General features: G+C 43.8%; 1 protein-coding gene across 1 annotated transcript in view; it reads left to right on the top strand.

Moving 5' to 3' along the window:
- Positions 1–322: 322 nt before the first annotated feature.
- LOC100426576 (uncharacterized) overlaps positions 323–15,090 on the top strand; it is a gene marked incomplete at its 5' end in the record, with an annotated part of 30,923 nt that continues 16,155 nt past the window's right edge. The window contains 3 exons of the mRNA XM_077982095.1: positions 323–621; positions 717–821; positions 11,994–12,177. Of these exons, the coding sequence (XP_077838221.1) occupies positions 323–621; positions 717–821; positions 11,994–11,997 (408 nt within the window). The remainder of the gene's footprint in view (positions 622–716; positions 822–11,993; positions 12,178–15,090) is intronic.

Raw genomic sequence — 15,090 nt, 5'->3', positions numbered from 1 at the left:
GGGATTACAGGCGTGAGCCACCCAGCCAAGAACCACTATTTAAATGTCGCCAAGCGTGGTTTAAAAAGTCTCCCAATTCTGAGGGGGGCAAGGTTTGAAAAACTATTGGATCCTATGTTCAGCACCGAAGTGACAGGATGATTCGTACCCTGAACCTCAGCATCATGCAGTATACCCAGATCACATCTGCACAGCCCCCGAATCTAAAAGAAAAGTTGAAACTATAAAAAAAAAAAAGTCTCCCAAATTTGTTACAAAAATGCCAACGAAGGTTAATCTCGGGTAATCTAATTCCGTTTCCTGGTGTTTTCTTTTTTCTTTTTTTCTTCCAGTCGGCTCCACCTACAGAGAGGCCCAACAGGGGGCTCGCGCGCTCGTTTGGGCTCGGCGGCCGAAGAAGACGGGCGCACTGGGCCGGAGCCGCCCCGCCAGGGTTGGGTCGTGGCTGCCGGGGCTCGTCGCCAGAAGGCCTCCTGGGCCGCCCTTCCGCTCTCCCGGGGCTGGGCGGCGCTGTCTGGCTCTTCCTGCCGCGCTCCGGCCACTCCCCCTCCGCCCGTCGCTTGGCCCAGCCGTGGCGGCCGTGCTCTGCACGCAGTGCCTCCCTCGGGCGTGGGTCTGCAGGTGCAACCCCGACTCCTCCCTGAGCCCCGCAAGGCAGCCCTGGGGTGCTCCCGGCAGGGTTGCCCGACTGACCCTGCCCTTGTTTTGTGTTGCAGGAGACCCGGACAGGGCAGCGGCCGGCACTACCGCGCCGCGATTTGCGCAGAGTTGAAGACCCTGACCATTGAAGAGGTGGCCCCCCGCCCCGTCGGGCTCACGAGGTAGGGGGCTGGCTTATCCCCTTCTACTCTCCCTTTCTCCTCGCCACCACACACTCCCCGCTGGCTTCCTTCTTGAATCAAGTTCCCAGTTCCCAAGCGAGGGGGCGACCCAGAGACTGGAGGGCAACTTCGTCCTGGTCTAGGAGGTTGAAGTCCTTTCCAAGGTCTAAAGTGCTAAAGGAAGATTGTTCCCCCAAAACACGCTTATAGGCCTCTTTCTCAATGCTCAGAGTTGTTGCCTTAGAAACAGAGAATTTTGATTTGCACATGACTTTGTATGTGCAAGTTATTGGTTTAACACAGGTACATAGACCTCATCCTCTGCTTCGTTCCACCTCAGTGCCGGAATCGAATTATTCGGCCTCTGCCTCCCTGAAACCAGCCCGGCAACCCCCGTGTTTCCATGTGAACATACGCCTCTGGTGTATTGCAGAGATTTGGGATTGGATTCTTTTAGGGATGTGGGCAGCTGGTCCACTGAAATGTGGAAGTCACTTTGGCCCTGCCTGTTGACCACTCTGGTAACACAGTGTCATCTGGTGTGGAGATGAGAACCTCAGACAGTGTGAAGCAGGCAGTGGGTCTCAGTGTTGGAGACCTCCAGGGAGAGGGAGAAAGGCAGCCGTAACCCTGAAGTGTTACCAACATGGAACCTGTTAACTAACATGGCTAACACGGATTATTTGGATGAGCACTACTTCCTGGGATTCACATGCTGAATGACATTCATCCTCAAATCATCCTTAAATCTAGGTGGAGTGGCTGGAGAACACATGTGTACCCTGTGTATACTTGTCAATAACCGATGTGTTCTGCACGGAATGGGTCCAGGCTGAGGGCTAGGCTCCTTTGTTTTGTTATTTGTCTAGACATTGCGTTGTAAGGAATTAGCCCATGAGAGCTGTGACTATGTAGTTTTACTCACTGCTAAATCCCTGAAGTCTCAAATGGTTCCTGGCATGTGGCAGAAGCTTAAAAAATTGTTGAATGAATGAATTTTGTAGATAAAAATGTCTTCTCACCAATATGGCCACCTCTGTACAAACAAATCAATATCATCCCTTTGGCATCTCAGCTTTCATTTCTTCCAGTGATTCCAACCCCTGTTGGGATGTGTTGGTCTATGACAGTGGTTGTCTAGCACAGCGGTCCGCAACCTTTTTGGCACCAGGGACCAGTTCTGTGGAAGACAGTTTTTCCATGGATCGATGGGGGTTGGAGGGGATGGTTTTGGAATGAAACTGTTCCACCTCAGATCCTCAGGCATTAGATTCTCATAAGTAGTGCGCAACCTAGATCCCTTGCCTGTGCATTTCACGATAGGGTTTGCACTTCTATGAGAGTCTGATGCCACCCCTGATCTGACAGGAGACAGAGCTGGGCAGTATGCTTGCTTTGTCTGCTCACCTCCTGCTGTGCAGCCAGATTCCTGACAGGCTACCAGTCTTTGGCCCCAGGGTAGGGAACCCCTGGTCTAGCATGCATCAGAATCAGTTGGGGTTTGTTAAAAAAGAATGCTAGGCTTTATCTTCAGAGTTTCTGATTCAGTCAGCCTGGGTTGGGGCTTGATAATTTGAATTTCTTTCTTTTTTTTTTTTGTTCTTGAGATAGGGTCTCACTCTGTCACCCAGGCTGGAGTGCAGTGGCATGATCATGGCTCACTGCAACCTTGACCTTCCAGGCTCAAGCGGTTCTCCTACCCCAGGCTCCCAAGTAGCTGAGACCACAGGTACATGCCGCCATTCCTAGATAATTTTTTAATTTTTATTTTTGTAGAGATGGTTGCCCAGGCTGGTCTTGAACTCCTGGGCTCAAGTGATTCTCCTGCTTTGGCCTCTGGAAGTGCTAGGATTATAGGCGTGAGCCATTGTGCCTGGCCTATGCCAGGTGATACTGATGCTAGTGGTCTGGGGCCACATTTTGAGAACCACCGGCTTACAGGGCCTGGCTACACTGCTGGCTACACTGCTGTTGGTCTGCCTCAGCTATGGCACTATCGCAAAACATAGAGGTTGGGGATCTGGGACTAGACTAAAGGAGTCCAGATTCCCCAAACAGCTGATCATTTTACCCTTCTGTTTAAAATTCATTAATGACTTCCCATTGTTTATAGCATGAAAATTAAGATCCTCAGAAAGGAGGCCAGACGCGTAGCTCATGCCTGTAATTCCAGCACTTTGGGAGCCTGAGGCAGGTGGATCATGAGGTCAGGAGTTCGAGACCAGCCTGGCTAATATGGTGAAACCCCACCTCTTCTAAAAATACAAAAAAAATTAGCTGGGCATGGTGGTACATGCCTGTAATCCCAAAAACTTGGGAGGCTGAGGCAGAAGAATTGCTTGAACCTGGGAGGCGGAGGTTGCCGTGAGCCAAGATCACGCCACTGCACTCCACCCGGGGCGACAGTGTGAGAGTCCGTCTCAAAAAAAAAAAAAAAGTCCTCAGTAAGGCTTCAAAGTCTCTTGTGTCCCCACTGTAGTGTCTTTGTAGGTCTTTGTAGATGCCATTGCTTTTGTCTGTGCCAAGCCTTTTGCCTCCTACTTTGAATAGTTAACTCTTACTTGTTAGTTCAAGTGTTGCTTACTTAGGAACGCTTTTCCTGACTTCCCCAAGTGGTCAAATCCTTCCATTATGTGCTTTCATAGCACCATATATTTATATCATTAACACTTGGTACTGGAGTTATAACTTAATATATGTATCTTAATTATTACCTGGTTAATATCTGTTTTCTCTACTATACTTTAGCTTCATGAAGGCAGAGACCTTGCCCATTTTGCCTCCTGAGTGTATGCCGGCTCTTACTTTAGTACCTGGCATGTCGTTGTCATTCAGTAACTATTTTGGTATGATTGAATGAACATTGTCTCCATGGATGTGTACTGTTCTGCTTTGCAGCTCTATTTCCTTTGTAGGTCAGAGTTGATGTCCATTTCTGTGGAGTTAACTTTGGTGATATTTTGATCTGCCATGGTCAATATCAGAAAAGGCCCCATCTTCCCTTCATACCTGGTGAGTATGGGGAGACCAAGTGACTGCTTCAGCAAAAAAAGATACAGGGAGTTTTCCGAATCATGCCCTTGGTCTCAAGCAGTGCTCTGTTGGTGTCTGCCTGCCATCAGTGATGGTTCAGTTAGATGTGTCCATCTCACTGTGAATTGGGATCACTAGATTGTGAGCCCCATGAGGGCAAAGTCTGTGCCTGTCTTGTTCAATATTATATCCCCCAGCTTAGCATTGTATGTGGCTCTTAGTAGGTGCTCAGTAAATACTCTAAAAATGAAGAAATGAACAAATGAATTTTCACCAAAATTCTGTTCACCAGAATTATCGTTGGTCCTAGTCATTCATTCCCTTTCCTTGCTTGATATTGCCCCAATTTTGTTTCTTCACTGAAGGATCACAGACATCTGTGTGCAGCTAAAACTTCAGCCTCACAGACACATTCCCAATAAAACATAATGCCAGAGGATCAGAGAGAAGAAAAGGGTGTGGATTTCTTAGCAGCCCTCTGTCCGATTTTTGTTCCCAATCTACTTCTAGATTCTGAACATGTGGACAAGTGACTGATTTTAGTTGTTGAAATGTGTTTAAAGGGATATAAGTATAGCTTAGCATGTATATAGTACATGTATATTTTATACAGATCTATATTATTAAAGACAGAGTGATTGCAAATAGTTACCGTGTTTTGGTCTCAGGGTATTTGATTGTATCTCAACAGTTGGAACCATTTCCTTCTGTTTATATTTGCTGAAATACTGGTTGGGGGGAAGATGTCATACTCAATTGAGTTATTCCCCTGGCAGCTCAAGTAGGAAACATTATAATTACTTCAGAAATTTCAGAGGTGAAAGAGGAAAGGGCAGACATCAGTTCATCCAGTTGAGCCAAGTACTGTCTGAATAAACACAGTTCATGTCCTTGAGGGAGGGCCCTATAGTCCAGCAGAAGAGACTTGAAAACAGATAAATAGGATGAACATTGTCATTGGGGTGCTATAGGGGGTCCCAGTGATTAGGATCAAAAGTATCTGTGTACCTGTGATTCTCTGTGCTTTTGCACAGTCTTGAAATTTTCATTTGTGTCGTGGTAAGATTGGGACTGCTATGGCTTCCCAGGTTGTGATTGTGAAATCTTATGTTTACTTTCATCTGCTTTGGGTATAACACCCTTATCTCTCTGCCTGCATATGGAGAGGGGGAAGGGCACCTAAACTCCCTCAGCTCCAAAAGCTGTTGGACTAGCCTGTCGATCAGTGTTTTCTCATCTCCATGGTGTTGTGTTTTACAGATAACCTAATCTTTAAACAATATGTTTTCAGGAATGGAGTTTTCTGGGACAGTGTTGGAGACAGGCACAGATGTCAGCACAGTTAAAGAGGTAAATTAGTTGAAGTCTAGGGAATCAATATACATGGAGCTATGAAAACATGCTAACTTCATTTGTAGCCGAAGGGTCTTGCTTCTACTGGCTTTTGCCTGCAGACACCAAAGGGAAACCTAAATAGAAAGGTAAGAAAGAAATTCTGAATTGGGGAAAGGAAGTCATTGGAAGTTCCTGGCTGCATTAAACTTTTTATTATGAATAAAAGGCGGCACCTCAGTCTTTAACTGAGAGGACAGAGAACTTGAGCCTCTTGTGAAGTTAAGACTGGGCTTCTAATTCAAATCAACCTTTGCCTTACTCTATCTCATCGTCTCCAATGTGCTCCCTCAAATTGGCTTGACAATCTGGTGGTGGTATTGAGAGAATTACTATTTTATTTACTAAACATTAACTCTGAATAGATAATTAAGACCAACCTGTGTCTTTTGGAGTCAGAGATGTGCATTTTTTTTCTTTTTTGATTAACTCAGGAAAAGGAATGCAAGGTCATGCATTTGCACATATCTTTAATGGTATGTTTCCTTTAGGGAGATAGAGATACAATTAAAGATAAGAAACTTTAATTGTATGGTTGAAGAATGCGTCACTGACCAGAAGGTATCTGTACCACTCAAGATTAATGGTTGAAGATGTTTTTTCTCCTTTGTTTTTCTTTAATTTCCACCTATCCCTCGTTCCTGTCTTCCCCTCTCCTTCTTTTTCTTTGTGTTTGTTTGGTCATGTCTTGTTTCTGAGCTAAGCACTTCATTTTTTCAAATGTTAAACTCCTTCTCTTCATTAACGTGACACTTTGCACAGAGCTTTGTTTGCGTTGAGTGTTTTAATGAAGAACAACATTTTGTTTTCTGAGTCCTTGAGCTGGCTGTTCATTTGGACTAGGTAGTTTTAGTAGAAAAACTGGTTTTGGGCATTGAGCTGGATGTAATGGGCTACTCCCGGACACAAAGCTTGTGAAAGAGAGAGCCCTGGGAATGGAGCCAGCCAGGGTAGTCTAGTATGGTTGTGCCGGGTGTGAATGGTGCCCCCTGGTGGTGGACAGTACACAATTGTCCCCCCCAGCTTTATTGAGGTAAAACTGACATATGAGACCATTCACCCATCACAGTACCGTGATCTGTGTTCAGTTCTCTACCTGTTGGCTCCTTCCTGAGCCAGATGCTAGCCTTGGGGTTGTGAAGTCTGATGCATTCAAGTCCTGAAATCTGCTACAGCTTGCTTAGTTTTGACTTCCACTGGGCTTGATTATGGGCAGGTGTTTCCCTTTGCCAATCAGTCACTGAATCAAATCCTAATATTTACTGAGCAGCCTTTATGACTAGGTGCATACACTCAATCTGTAAGTCACTATTATCTCTTTTATAGGACCTGTGGCAGATTCCAAAAAAGGTCTCCCTACAAGAAGCTGCTGTCCTCCCTATAACTTATGGCACTGCAATTTTTGCTCTTGAGCATCGGGCCCATTCCCAGCCTGGGTAAGGACTGTGTAGGTGACAGAAGGCTAGAAGGTACTCATCTCTTGGTTTCAGAAGTGTCCAACAAGGCCGTGCCCCACCTCTTCCCTTCCTTTCCCTTCCTTTTGGCTGACGACAGGCCAAAGGGAGGTAGCCACTTGAGATTGGGGTTTTTTGACTGTGAGGACATCCCTCTGTCTGAGAGGAAATGATAGACTGTGAACTTGGCCAGTGTGAATTGGAGAAATACCTCTCTCAAATGTGACCACTCTGGAGATCTCATAACAAATACTAAAGTGTGAGAGTTGGTTTATTTAAGCCCATTTCACTCTGAGTTTATTAGAGGCCCATGGTATTTGTTTCTGTGAGGCCTTGTTGAGTGTGCCAGATGGGACATTTCAGAAGAAAAGGTGCTGAAGTTTGACTCTTTACCTGGAGCATCCATACTGCTTCTTGATCTTTTTAGAGAGCTGAGACCCAGAATTGTTTCAGAGAGGTGGGTTTAGTTGAGCTGTGGCTCAACTCATCTTCTAACATGCTCATCACCTTGTAACATTGGGCAGTATCTAATATGAGAAGGATTTTAAGATAGAATTTCTGAAGAATAAATTGGAGTGGTAGCTCAAAGGAAAGGTTGCCACTGATATGAGGGAGAGGCTACCTAGAGAGATTTAGGAATCTTTTTCCTAGCAAGTCTTCAAAACTGAACCAAATTAACGCTAATCTAGAAGTCACATCCGTAAGCTTACAGGGTAGAGAACAGATGTATACGAAGGTTTGAATGAAACAACCTCTAACATTCTTGCTTTAAAATGTTCTGTTCCTAAACTATTTGTGAAATCATATTACTGGTTGACTTTTGAAGGTTTCTGAAGTAGCATTCATCTTTCGTTGGCACAGAGAAATTGAAATTGTTTTAGTGATGGCAGCAGCTGGAGCCACAGGCCTTGCAGTGATGTGACAACAAACGTTCTTCAGGCCAAGGTATTTGTATGTTAAAGTCACCATTTAAAAAAATCCTAACTCCAGTTTTCAAGCACATATTTATTCAAACAGTATATTCATTCATTGATTAAAAACCACGTGCAAGGCATTGGGGATATAAAGTAACCCAGAGCAGGGTCTTGCCATCTATTCGCTTACAGACTAGGGAGGGGGCCTAGAAGCAAATCACTCATCCTTCCGGCTACTAGACCCTGGCAAGGACTGACCCACTTCATGCCTTCTGCACATGCTATTTTCTCTGCCTGTAATGCTCAGAGCTGTCGTTCAGATTTAAACTCAAATGTCACTTTTCAGAGAAGTATTCTCTGTCCCTCAGTCTAGGTGAGTCCCCTCTCCCTCCTCTGTGTATGTGATTTCGCAGCACCCTCTACTTCTCTTTCATAATACATAGCTCAGGGTGTGGTTATTTGTGTCATTATCGGGTTATTGGCTCCCTCTTACTGGACTGTAATCCCCATAAAGGCAGTGACAGTGTCTCTGTGGCTCATCCCTATAGTCCTGCACCTAGCATGGTACCTAGAACATAGTAGGCCCTCAAGAACTATTTCTTAACTGAATGAATGAATGAATAAAATAATGAAAAAAGACTCAGGTCTCTTCAGAAGTATCTTTCTGAGGCTGTGAGTGTTGGAAAAGGGGGATTTCTTAGAGAAGGTGGACATTTAAGCTGACTTTTAAATAATTGGTAGCTGTTGAATAGAGGAAGAAGGGAAGTGAAGGCCATTTTAGTGGTGGGAAGACTTATTAGAAGATAGAGAACTAGGAACTAGCATGGTGCATTCAGAGAATTGCAAATAGCATCTTTGGAGCCAAGGACCTTGGGGGGAAATGGTGGAAGGTGACTCTAGAGAGGAAGGCAGAGATAAGATCACGAGGGGCCTTGTGTGGGGCTGAAGAATTTGAACATTTATTGGAAGCTATTGAGAGCAGTTGAGGATTTAAAGTAGGGAAGTGACATGATATTTTTGCATTTGGAAAAGTTCACTCTGGTAGCCATGGGAATAAGGGATAGGGGAAAGGTCAAGGGTAGTCTGGAAGCAACAGGACAGGCTCTTGGAGCAATCCAAGCCAGGATTAGGATAGGCTACCTGAACCAAGGCAGTGGAAGCAATGCATTGAGAGATACTGAAGTGGAAAAAAAGAGAGAATTTGGAACCTGGAGAGCATCCTGCTCTAGTCAAAAGAACAAGGACTTTAAAGTTAGCCTGACGTAGGTTCAGATTCCAGCTCTGCCTCCAGCTTAATATCGTCAGTTTTCTCACTTGTAAAAGAATGCTTTCTCCATGGAGTTGTTGTGGGAATACTGAGATTACACGTGCAGTGCCTATTAGAGGGCGGGGCATGTCAGTAAGAATCTCTTTAAAAAGAATCCTGTTATTATTAGACATTGAGTGGGAAGGAGCAAACTAAGTTAACTCGAGGAGTTGCCATCTTACTGAGATTGAGAACACAAGCAGGAATAGTGAGTTGGGTTTTCTGTGTGTTGAATGTGAGGTTCCTGTGGAGCATGCAATCGGATAGCCAGAGGGCAGCTAGGTATATAGGTCTGGAGATAATTGGATTGGTCTGGAATTCCTTTAGGGGACATCTCTCCTTTCTCATATTAAGTTCCATTTGGGAAGGACTTGTGAGTTCTGAAAGTAATCAGAGATACCAGGAGGCTCCTCAAGTAATATGAACACATTTCATGTTAAAAGGATTGGCTTTTAGCTCCTGTTTGGGGGAGAGACTGTAATTGGTTTTATTGTCTAGAGCTATTGGTTATTTAACATTTTGAGAAAGATAAAATTGTACAAATTGTTTTAAATAGTTCTAAATTGTTATAAATAGTAGAGAGAAAAGCTCACTTTAATTAATATATTAAAATTAACCTAATCTGTTTTTTCTTGAACAGCAATAATGGTTTTAAACAAAAGCAAGCAAAAATAGAAATGTTACTATGCCACCTATGTGGAACAGGTCATGTTGATTACACCCTGAATCCACGGCATTTCATATTGCTTCCAAAGTGCCTCCACAGCAATTATCTTACCCTTGATCCTCACAAAGCCCCTGAGAGATGGGTAGTGTAAGTGTTTATTATCCCTATTTCACAGATCAAGAAAGCGAGGCACCAAGAGAGAAAATGGTTCACTGCAGGTCTCATGCAGATCTAGGGAGAATCTTGGGATTCAATTCAGGTGCCTGACCCTAGAGCAGTGTATGCCCACTGTGGCACTGTGTGCTAATAGCCCTCAGGGAACTGCAACTATTTCAGGGTTCCACCAGGGAATATTTGAGGGAAGCATTCAGTTTCAAATAGTTATGAGTAAGTTTGGAATCTTTTAAGGGCACCAGTGTTCTTGGAGTATTTCATTGCAAATTCACTTTGAGACTAAAGGGCTTGGGCTGGTGGGTGCTGCCCCGTGGTGAGGCATGTCTAGGCAATGCTTGAGTGTTTGCAGCTTTTCTGGAGACTTCCAAACCCCAAACTTCCCCATAGTATTGCTCACCACCATCTATGCCGTCTGTTTCAGGCTTTAGGTATGGCTTTCTGCTAGGGTGATGGAGTGGAAAAGCATGGGCTTTGGAGTAACGCAGCAGTGGGCTTGAGTAGTTGTTCTAACACCTGCTACCTGAACGACCTTGGTTGATTGCTTTAGCCCTCTGAGTCTATGTCTCTGTCTGTAAACTGGGAGTAATTATATCTCCTCAATAATGTTCTTCTCAGGCTCAAATAGAATAAATGATTGCATGGTGTTACAGTGGCTTCAGTTTATCTAACATTTTGTTTTCCAAGTGCTTTATATACAGTGTCCCCTTTAATTCTTTTTCCTTTCTCTTTAGCCTGGAGATTTTTTTTTTTTTAAACAGAGTCTTGCTTTGTCACCCAGGCTGGAGTGCAGTGGCACGATCTTGGCTCACTGCAACCTCCACCTCCCAGGTTCAAGCAATTTTTCTGCCTCAGCCTCCTGAGTAGCTGGGACTACAGGTGCATGCCACCACACCCAGCTAATTTTTGTATTTTTAGTAGAGACGGGGTTTCACGATATTGGCCAGGCTGGTCTCGAACTCCTGACCTTGTGATCTGCCCACCTTGGCCTCTCAAAGTACTGGGATTACAGGCGTGAGCCACCGCGCCCAACCCCTGATTTTTTTTTTTTTTTTTTTTGAGATAGAGTCTCGCTCTGTCACCCAGGCTGGAGTGCAGTGGCACATCTCGGCTCACTGCAGCCTCTACTTCCCAGGTTCAAGCGATTCTCTTGCCTCAGCCTCCCGAGTAACTGAGTAGCTGGGACTACAGGCGCGTGCCACCACGCCCAGCTAATTTTTGTATTTTTAGTAGAGATGGAGGATTCACCATATTGTCTAGGCTCGTCTTGAACTCCCGACCTTGTGATCTGCCCACCTGGGCCTCCCAAAGTGCTGGGATTATAGGCATGAGCCACTGTGCCCGGCCTCCGATAATTTTTTAAATGTCTTACTTTACTGATGAGGTAACTGAAACCTTGAGAAGCTGGCAGGTAGTATGGAGATTAAATGCATGGACTCTGGAGATGAATTACTTGGGTTTGCGCCCCAGCTCTGTCTCCCATTTGCTGTGCGACCTTCCTTGGGCAACAAGTTACTTAACTTCTTCTGCCTCAGTTTCTTCATCTATAAAACAAGGATAATAATACTGTATATTTCATTGGGCTATTATAATTAAATGAGTTATTCATATATGTAAAACGTTTAGAATGTTAACTGGCAAATAGTAACAAAATGTATTAATTCTTACTAAGTATTTCGCCTAGGTTAACACAGCTAGTGAGTGGCAAAGCCAGGATTTGGACTAAGATCTCTCTAACCTCAAGATCTTTCTATTGAATCATGTTTTACCCTCTAGGAAGTCTTTCCTGATCCTCTAGATTTAGGTAGGGTACCTCTTGTTTACATTTCTGGGCCCCTCTTTATTTTCCCCATCACTCTGATGTATCTTGCTTTCTTGGCTCTAAAGGATCCATCTTGTGTCCTTACTGCTTGATTCATAGTAGATGCTCAATAAATGGTGGTTTTCATTTGCATTTGAGAAGACTTTCTGAGTGTCTCTTGAACCACCTTCTAGCTATCCCTGTTAGGGTTCCAGGATTACTAGAAATGTGGACCTCATGGCTAGTAGGGCATGGAGGGGCCAGTGAGATTGTCTGTGTGTTGGGCCTGATGTGTGGGCTCAAGACCAATGCCAGGGCAGCAAGGTCACAATGATTTCCTTGAATAGCACCCTTTGGCTGGAGATGGGGTAGGTGGGGTACCCCTTTCTTGAGACATGTTCTGGATAATCAGATATCTTGTGTTCTTGATGCAGGTAATATAGCTGCTGCCAGAAGTGACGAGAAGTGCAAGGTGGCGGTGCAGAGGGGTGCGCAGTCCAGCGTGAACTACAGTTAGAGCAGGCTGAAGGAGGCAGCGAGGAAGCTGGTGGACTAGGGCGGGGTGAATGTGGCCATCGACATGGTGGGAGGAGACATCTGCCTGAAGGCTGTCCTCAGGTACGTGATGGTCTGTCTAGAGTGGACTAGAGCTGAAACCTTTCCTGATCTCTGCCTTCCTTCTGGCCTTGCTTCTCTCTCATCTTCGCTGTTCACTTCTCCTGTAGGCATCAGCATCAACGAGAACAGTGAGTGGGTGGGTGAAAAGGAATAGAAGCAGAGAAAATCAGGAAATGCTTATATATAGCAAAAACAAAATACCCAACTGGAAAATATCCAAAAAAATGACTGCAGACTCTCTAGTTGGCAATGCCAAATGCTTTAGAAATTATTCATGTGTTAAATACAGCTATGCCAGTTCCCACTAACAACTTTATATCCATGTCTGTGGGGAATTCTTGCAGAGGGCATTGTTCAGCTGTTAGAATTACTGGAGTGGCAGTTCCCTTTTTCCCAGGTCACTGTGGACCAAGGTACAGGCTCTTCTGATCTTACTGCTTTCTGAAGCAGCCAGCAGCGTAGGTAATTCCTTGACTTGTTTTATTTAAAAAATATCACTGGAGATTTAGTAGGAGTGTTGTATCACACCAATTCTCATTCCATTTTCAACCAAGGATTCTGGAGTACTCTGATAGCGTTGGTTTCATTTCTTATGTCATCCTGGCAAGCATAATTTTGTAGTTTATCTCTTTATCTCAGTTTCAGGTAGAAGTCGCAGAAGCAGAGACAGTAGCCTACCCACAAAAGAGATCCAGTTGGTTCTCTAGCCCCTGAGCTGGGTGGTAGGCAGTCTATATGTTTGCTCACCTCTGCACCATGCCTGGTGCTGTGCTTAGAGAAGAAGCAAAGGAAGGAGTGTGTAGTCCAAGTGGAAAGCCAGGATAGAGAGCTGGTAAAACTGGCTCATTTCTTACCTTCCTCTTTGCCTTCTGGATAATTGCGTTTTAGCAATAGCTTCTCATTGCCCTTCTAAAGAAGAAAAGCAAAAAACAAAAGCCAAGCAAATATACACATATTTTATATACAAGGTGTTTGCAAAAGTTGTTTCTGTAACTCATTGCTTAGCAATAGTACTGTAGGGGACTTTTCATACTGGGCTGCAGAATACTTATGAATTTTTGTAGATTATTTAAAATTCTCTAAAGAGGCACGTGTTAAAGGAATCCTAAAGTAAGTCTTTGTATGAAGCAAATGGTCCTTCCCTCATTAAAATGTATGTCTTCTTATTCCTGCTTCCTAAGTTCATCATCTTCAAACTGAGTTGTCTCAGTACAACTCAGACATTTGGAAACAAATGGAATGACATTTGTTTATATGCCCAATTTTCTTCCACAAAGTGGTTGAGGTAGTTAAATAGATAGTCTTGATTCTCTCTTTTTTTTTTTTTTTTTTTCTGAGACAGGGTCTCACTCTGTTGCACAGGCTGGAGCACAGTGGTGCAATCATGGCTGCATGGCTCACTGTAGCCTTGACATCCTGGGCTCAAGCAGTCCTCCTGCCTCAGCCTCCTGAGTAGCTGGGTGTATTAGTCTGTTCTTACACTGCTAATAAAGACATACCTGAGACTGGGTAATTTATAAAGGAAAAAGGTTTAATTGACTCACAGTTCAGCATGGCTGGGGAGGCCTTAGGAAACGCACAATCATGGTGGAAGGGGAAGCAAACATGTCCTTCTTCACGTGGCAGCAGCAAGGAGAAGTGCTGGGGAAAAGCCCCTTATAAAACTATCAGATCTTTGGAGAACCTACTCACTATCGTGAGAACAGCATGAGGGTAACTGTCTCCATGAGTAAATTACCTCCCACTGGGTCCCTTCCACGACATGTGGGGATTATGGGAACTACAATTCAAGATGAGATTTGGATGGGGACACAGCCAAACCGTATCACTGGGACTACAGGCATGTGCCACAATGCCTGGCTAATATTTTTATATTTTGTAGAGACAAGGTCTCACTATGTTGCCGAGGCTGGTCTTGACCTCCTGGGCTCAAGTGATCCTCTTGCCTTGGCCTCCGAAGGTGCTTGGATTATAAGTTTAAGCCACGGCACCTGGCTCAACAGCCTTGATTCTAAAGTGGGCCCCCTTATAAAATTATCTAGTTCCTTTGGTTCCCTAATACCTTGCTTATGGCATATATAACATATGGCATATAAAATGGCATATATAGCATTTTTTTTTTTTTTTACTGAGAAGCCCAAAGTAATAAATGATGGTTCACTCCTGCCACTTTGCAAGGTCAAGAGGAGTGCCCAGCTGTGGATATAATACATGTTGGTTTTTAAAATGTTGGTAAAATATACTATAACCTAATATTTATCATTTTAATGATTTGTAAGTATGCAATTCACTGGCATTAAATACAGTCATAATGTTGCATGATCATCCCCAACAAAACTCTATACTTGTTAAACATTAGCTACTTCTTTTCCCTTCCCCAACCTCTGGTAACCTCTGTCCTACTTTCTGTCTCTGTGAATTAATGTACATTGCTCTTTTTTTCATTCTCCTTTTTTTGTATTGTGGTAAAAAACAGATAACATAAAATTTATCATCTTAACCATTTTCAAGTGTACAGTTCTGTAGTGTTAATTATATTCACATTGTTGTGTGACAGATCTCAAGAGCTTTTTCATCTTGTAAACCTGAAACTCTATAGCCATTAAACAACAACTGTCCTTTCCTCCCTTTCCCTAGCCCTTGGTAACCACCATTCACTTTCTGTTTCTATGAGTTGACTGCTTTAGATACCTCATATAAGTGGAATCATACAGTAATTTGTCTTTTTGTGTTTGGCTTATTTCACTTAGCATAATGTTCTCAAGGATCATCTATGTTATTGCATGTGACAGGATTTCCTTCCTTTTTAGGGCAGAATAGTATTTCATTGTATGTATATACCACATTTTGTTTCTCATTTGTCTGTTGATGGACACTTGGGTTGCTTCTACCTCTTGGCTGCTGTGAATAGTG

The sequence above is a fragment of the Macaca mulatta genome, chromosome 1 (genome assembly GCF_049350105.2).
Source record: "Macaca mulatta isolate MMU2019108-1 chromosome 1, T2T-MMU8v2.0, whole genome shotgun sequence".
Lineage (NCBI taxonomy): Eukaryota > Metazoa > Chordata > Mammalia > Primates > Cercopithecidae > Macaca > Macaca mulatta.
The sequence above is the reverse complement of the archived record's forward strand: the minus strand, read 5'-3'. Positions and strand labels throughout refer to the sequence as shown.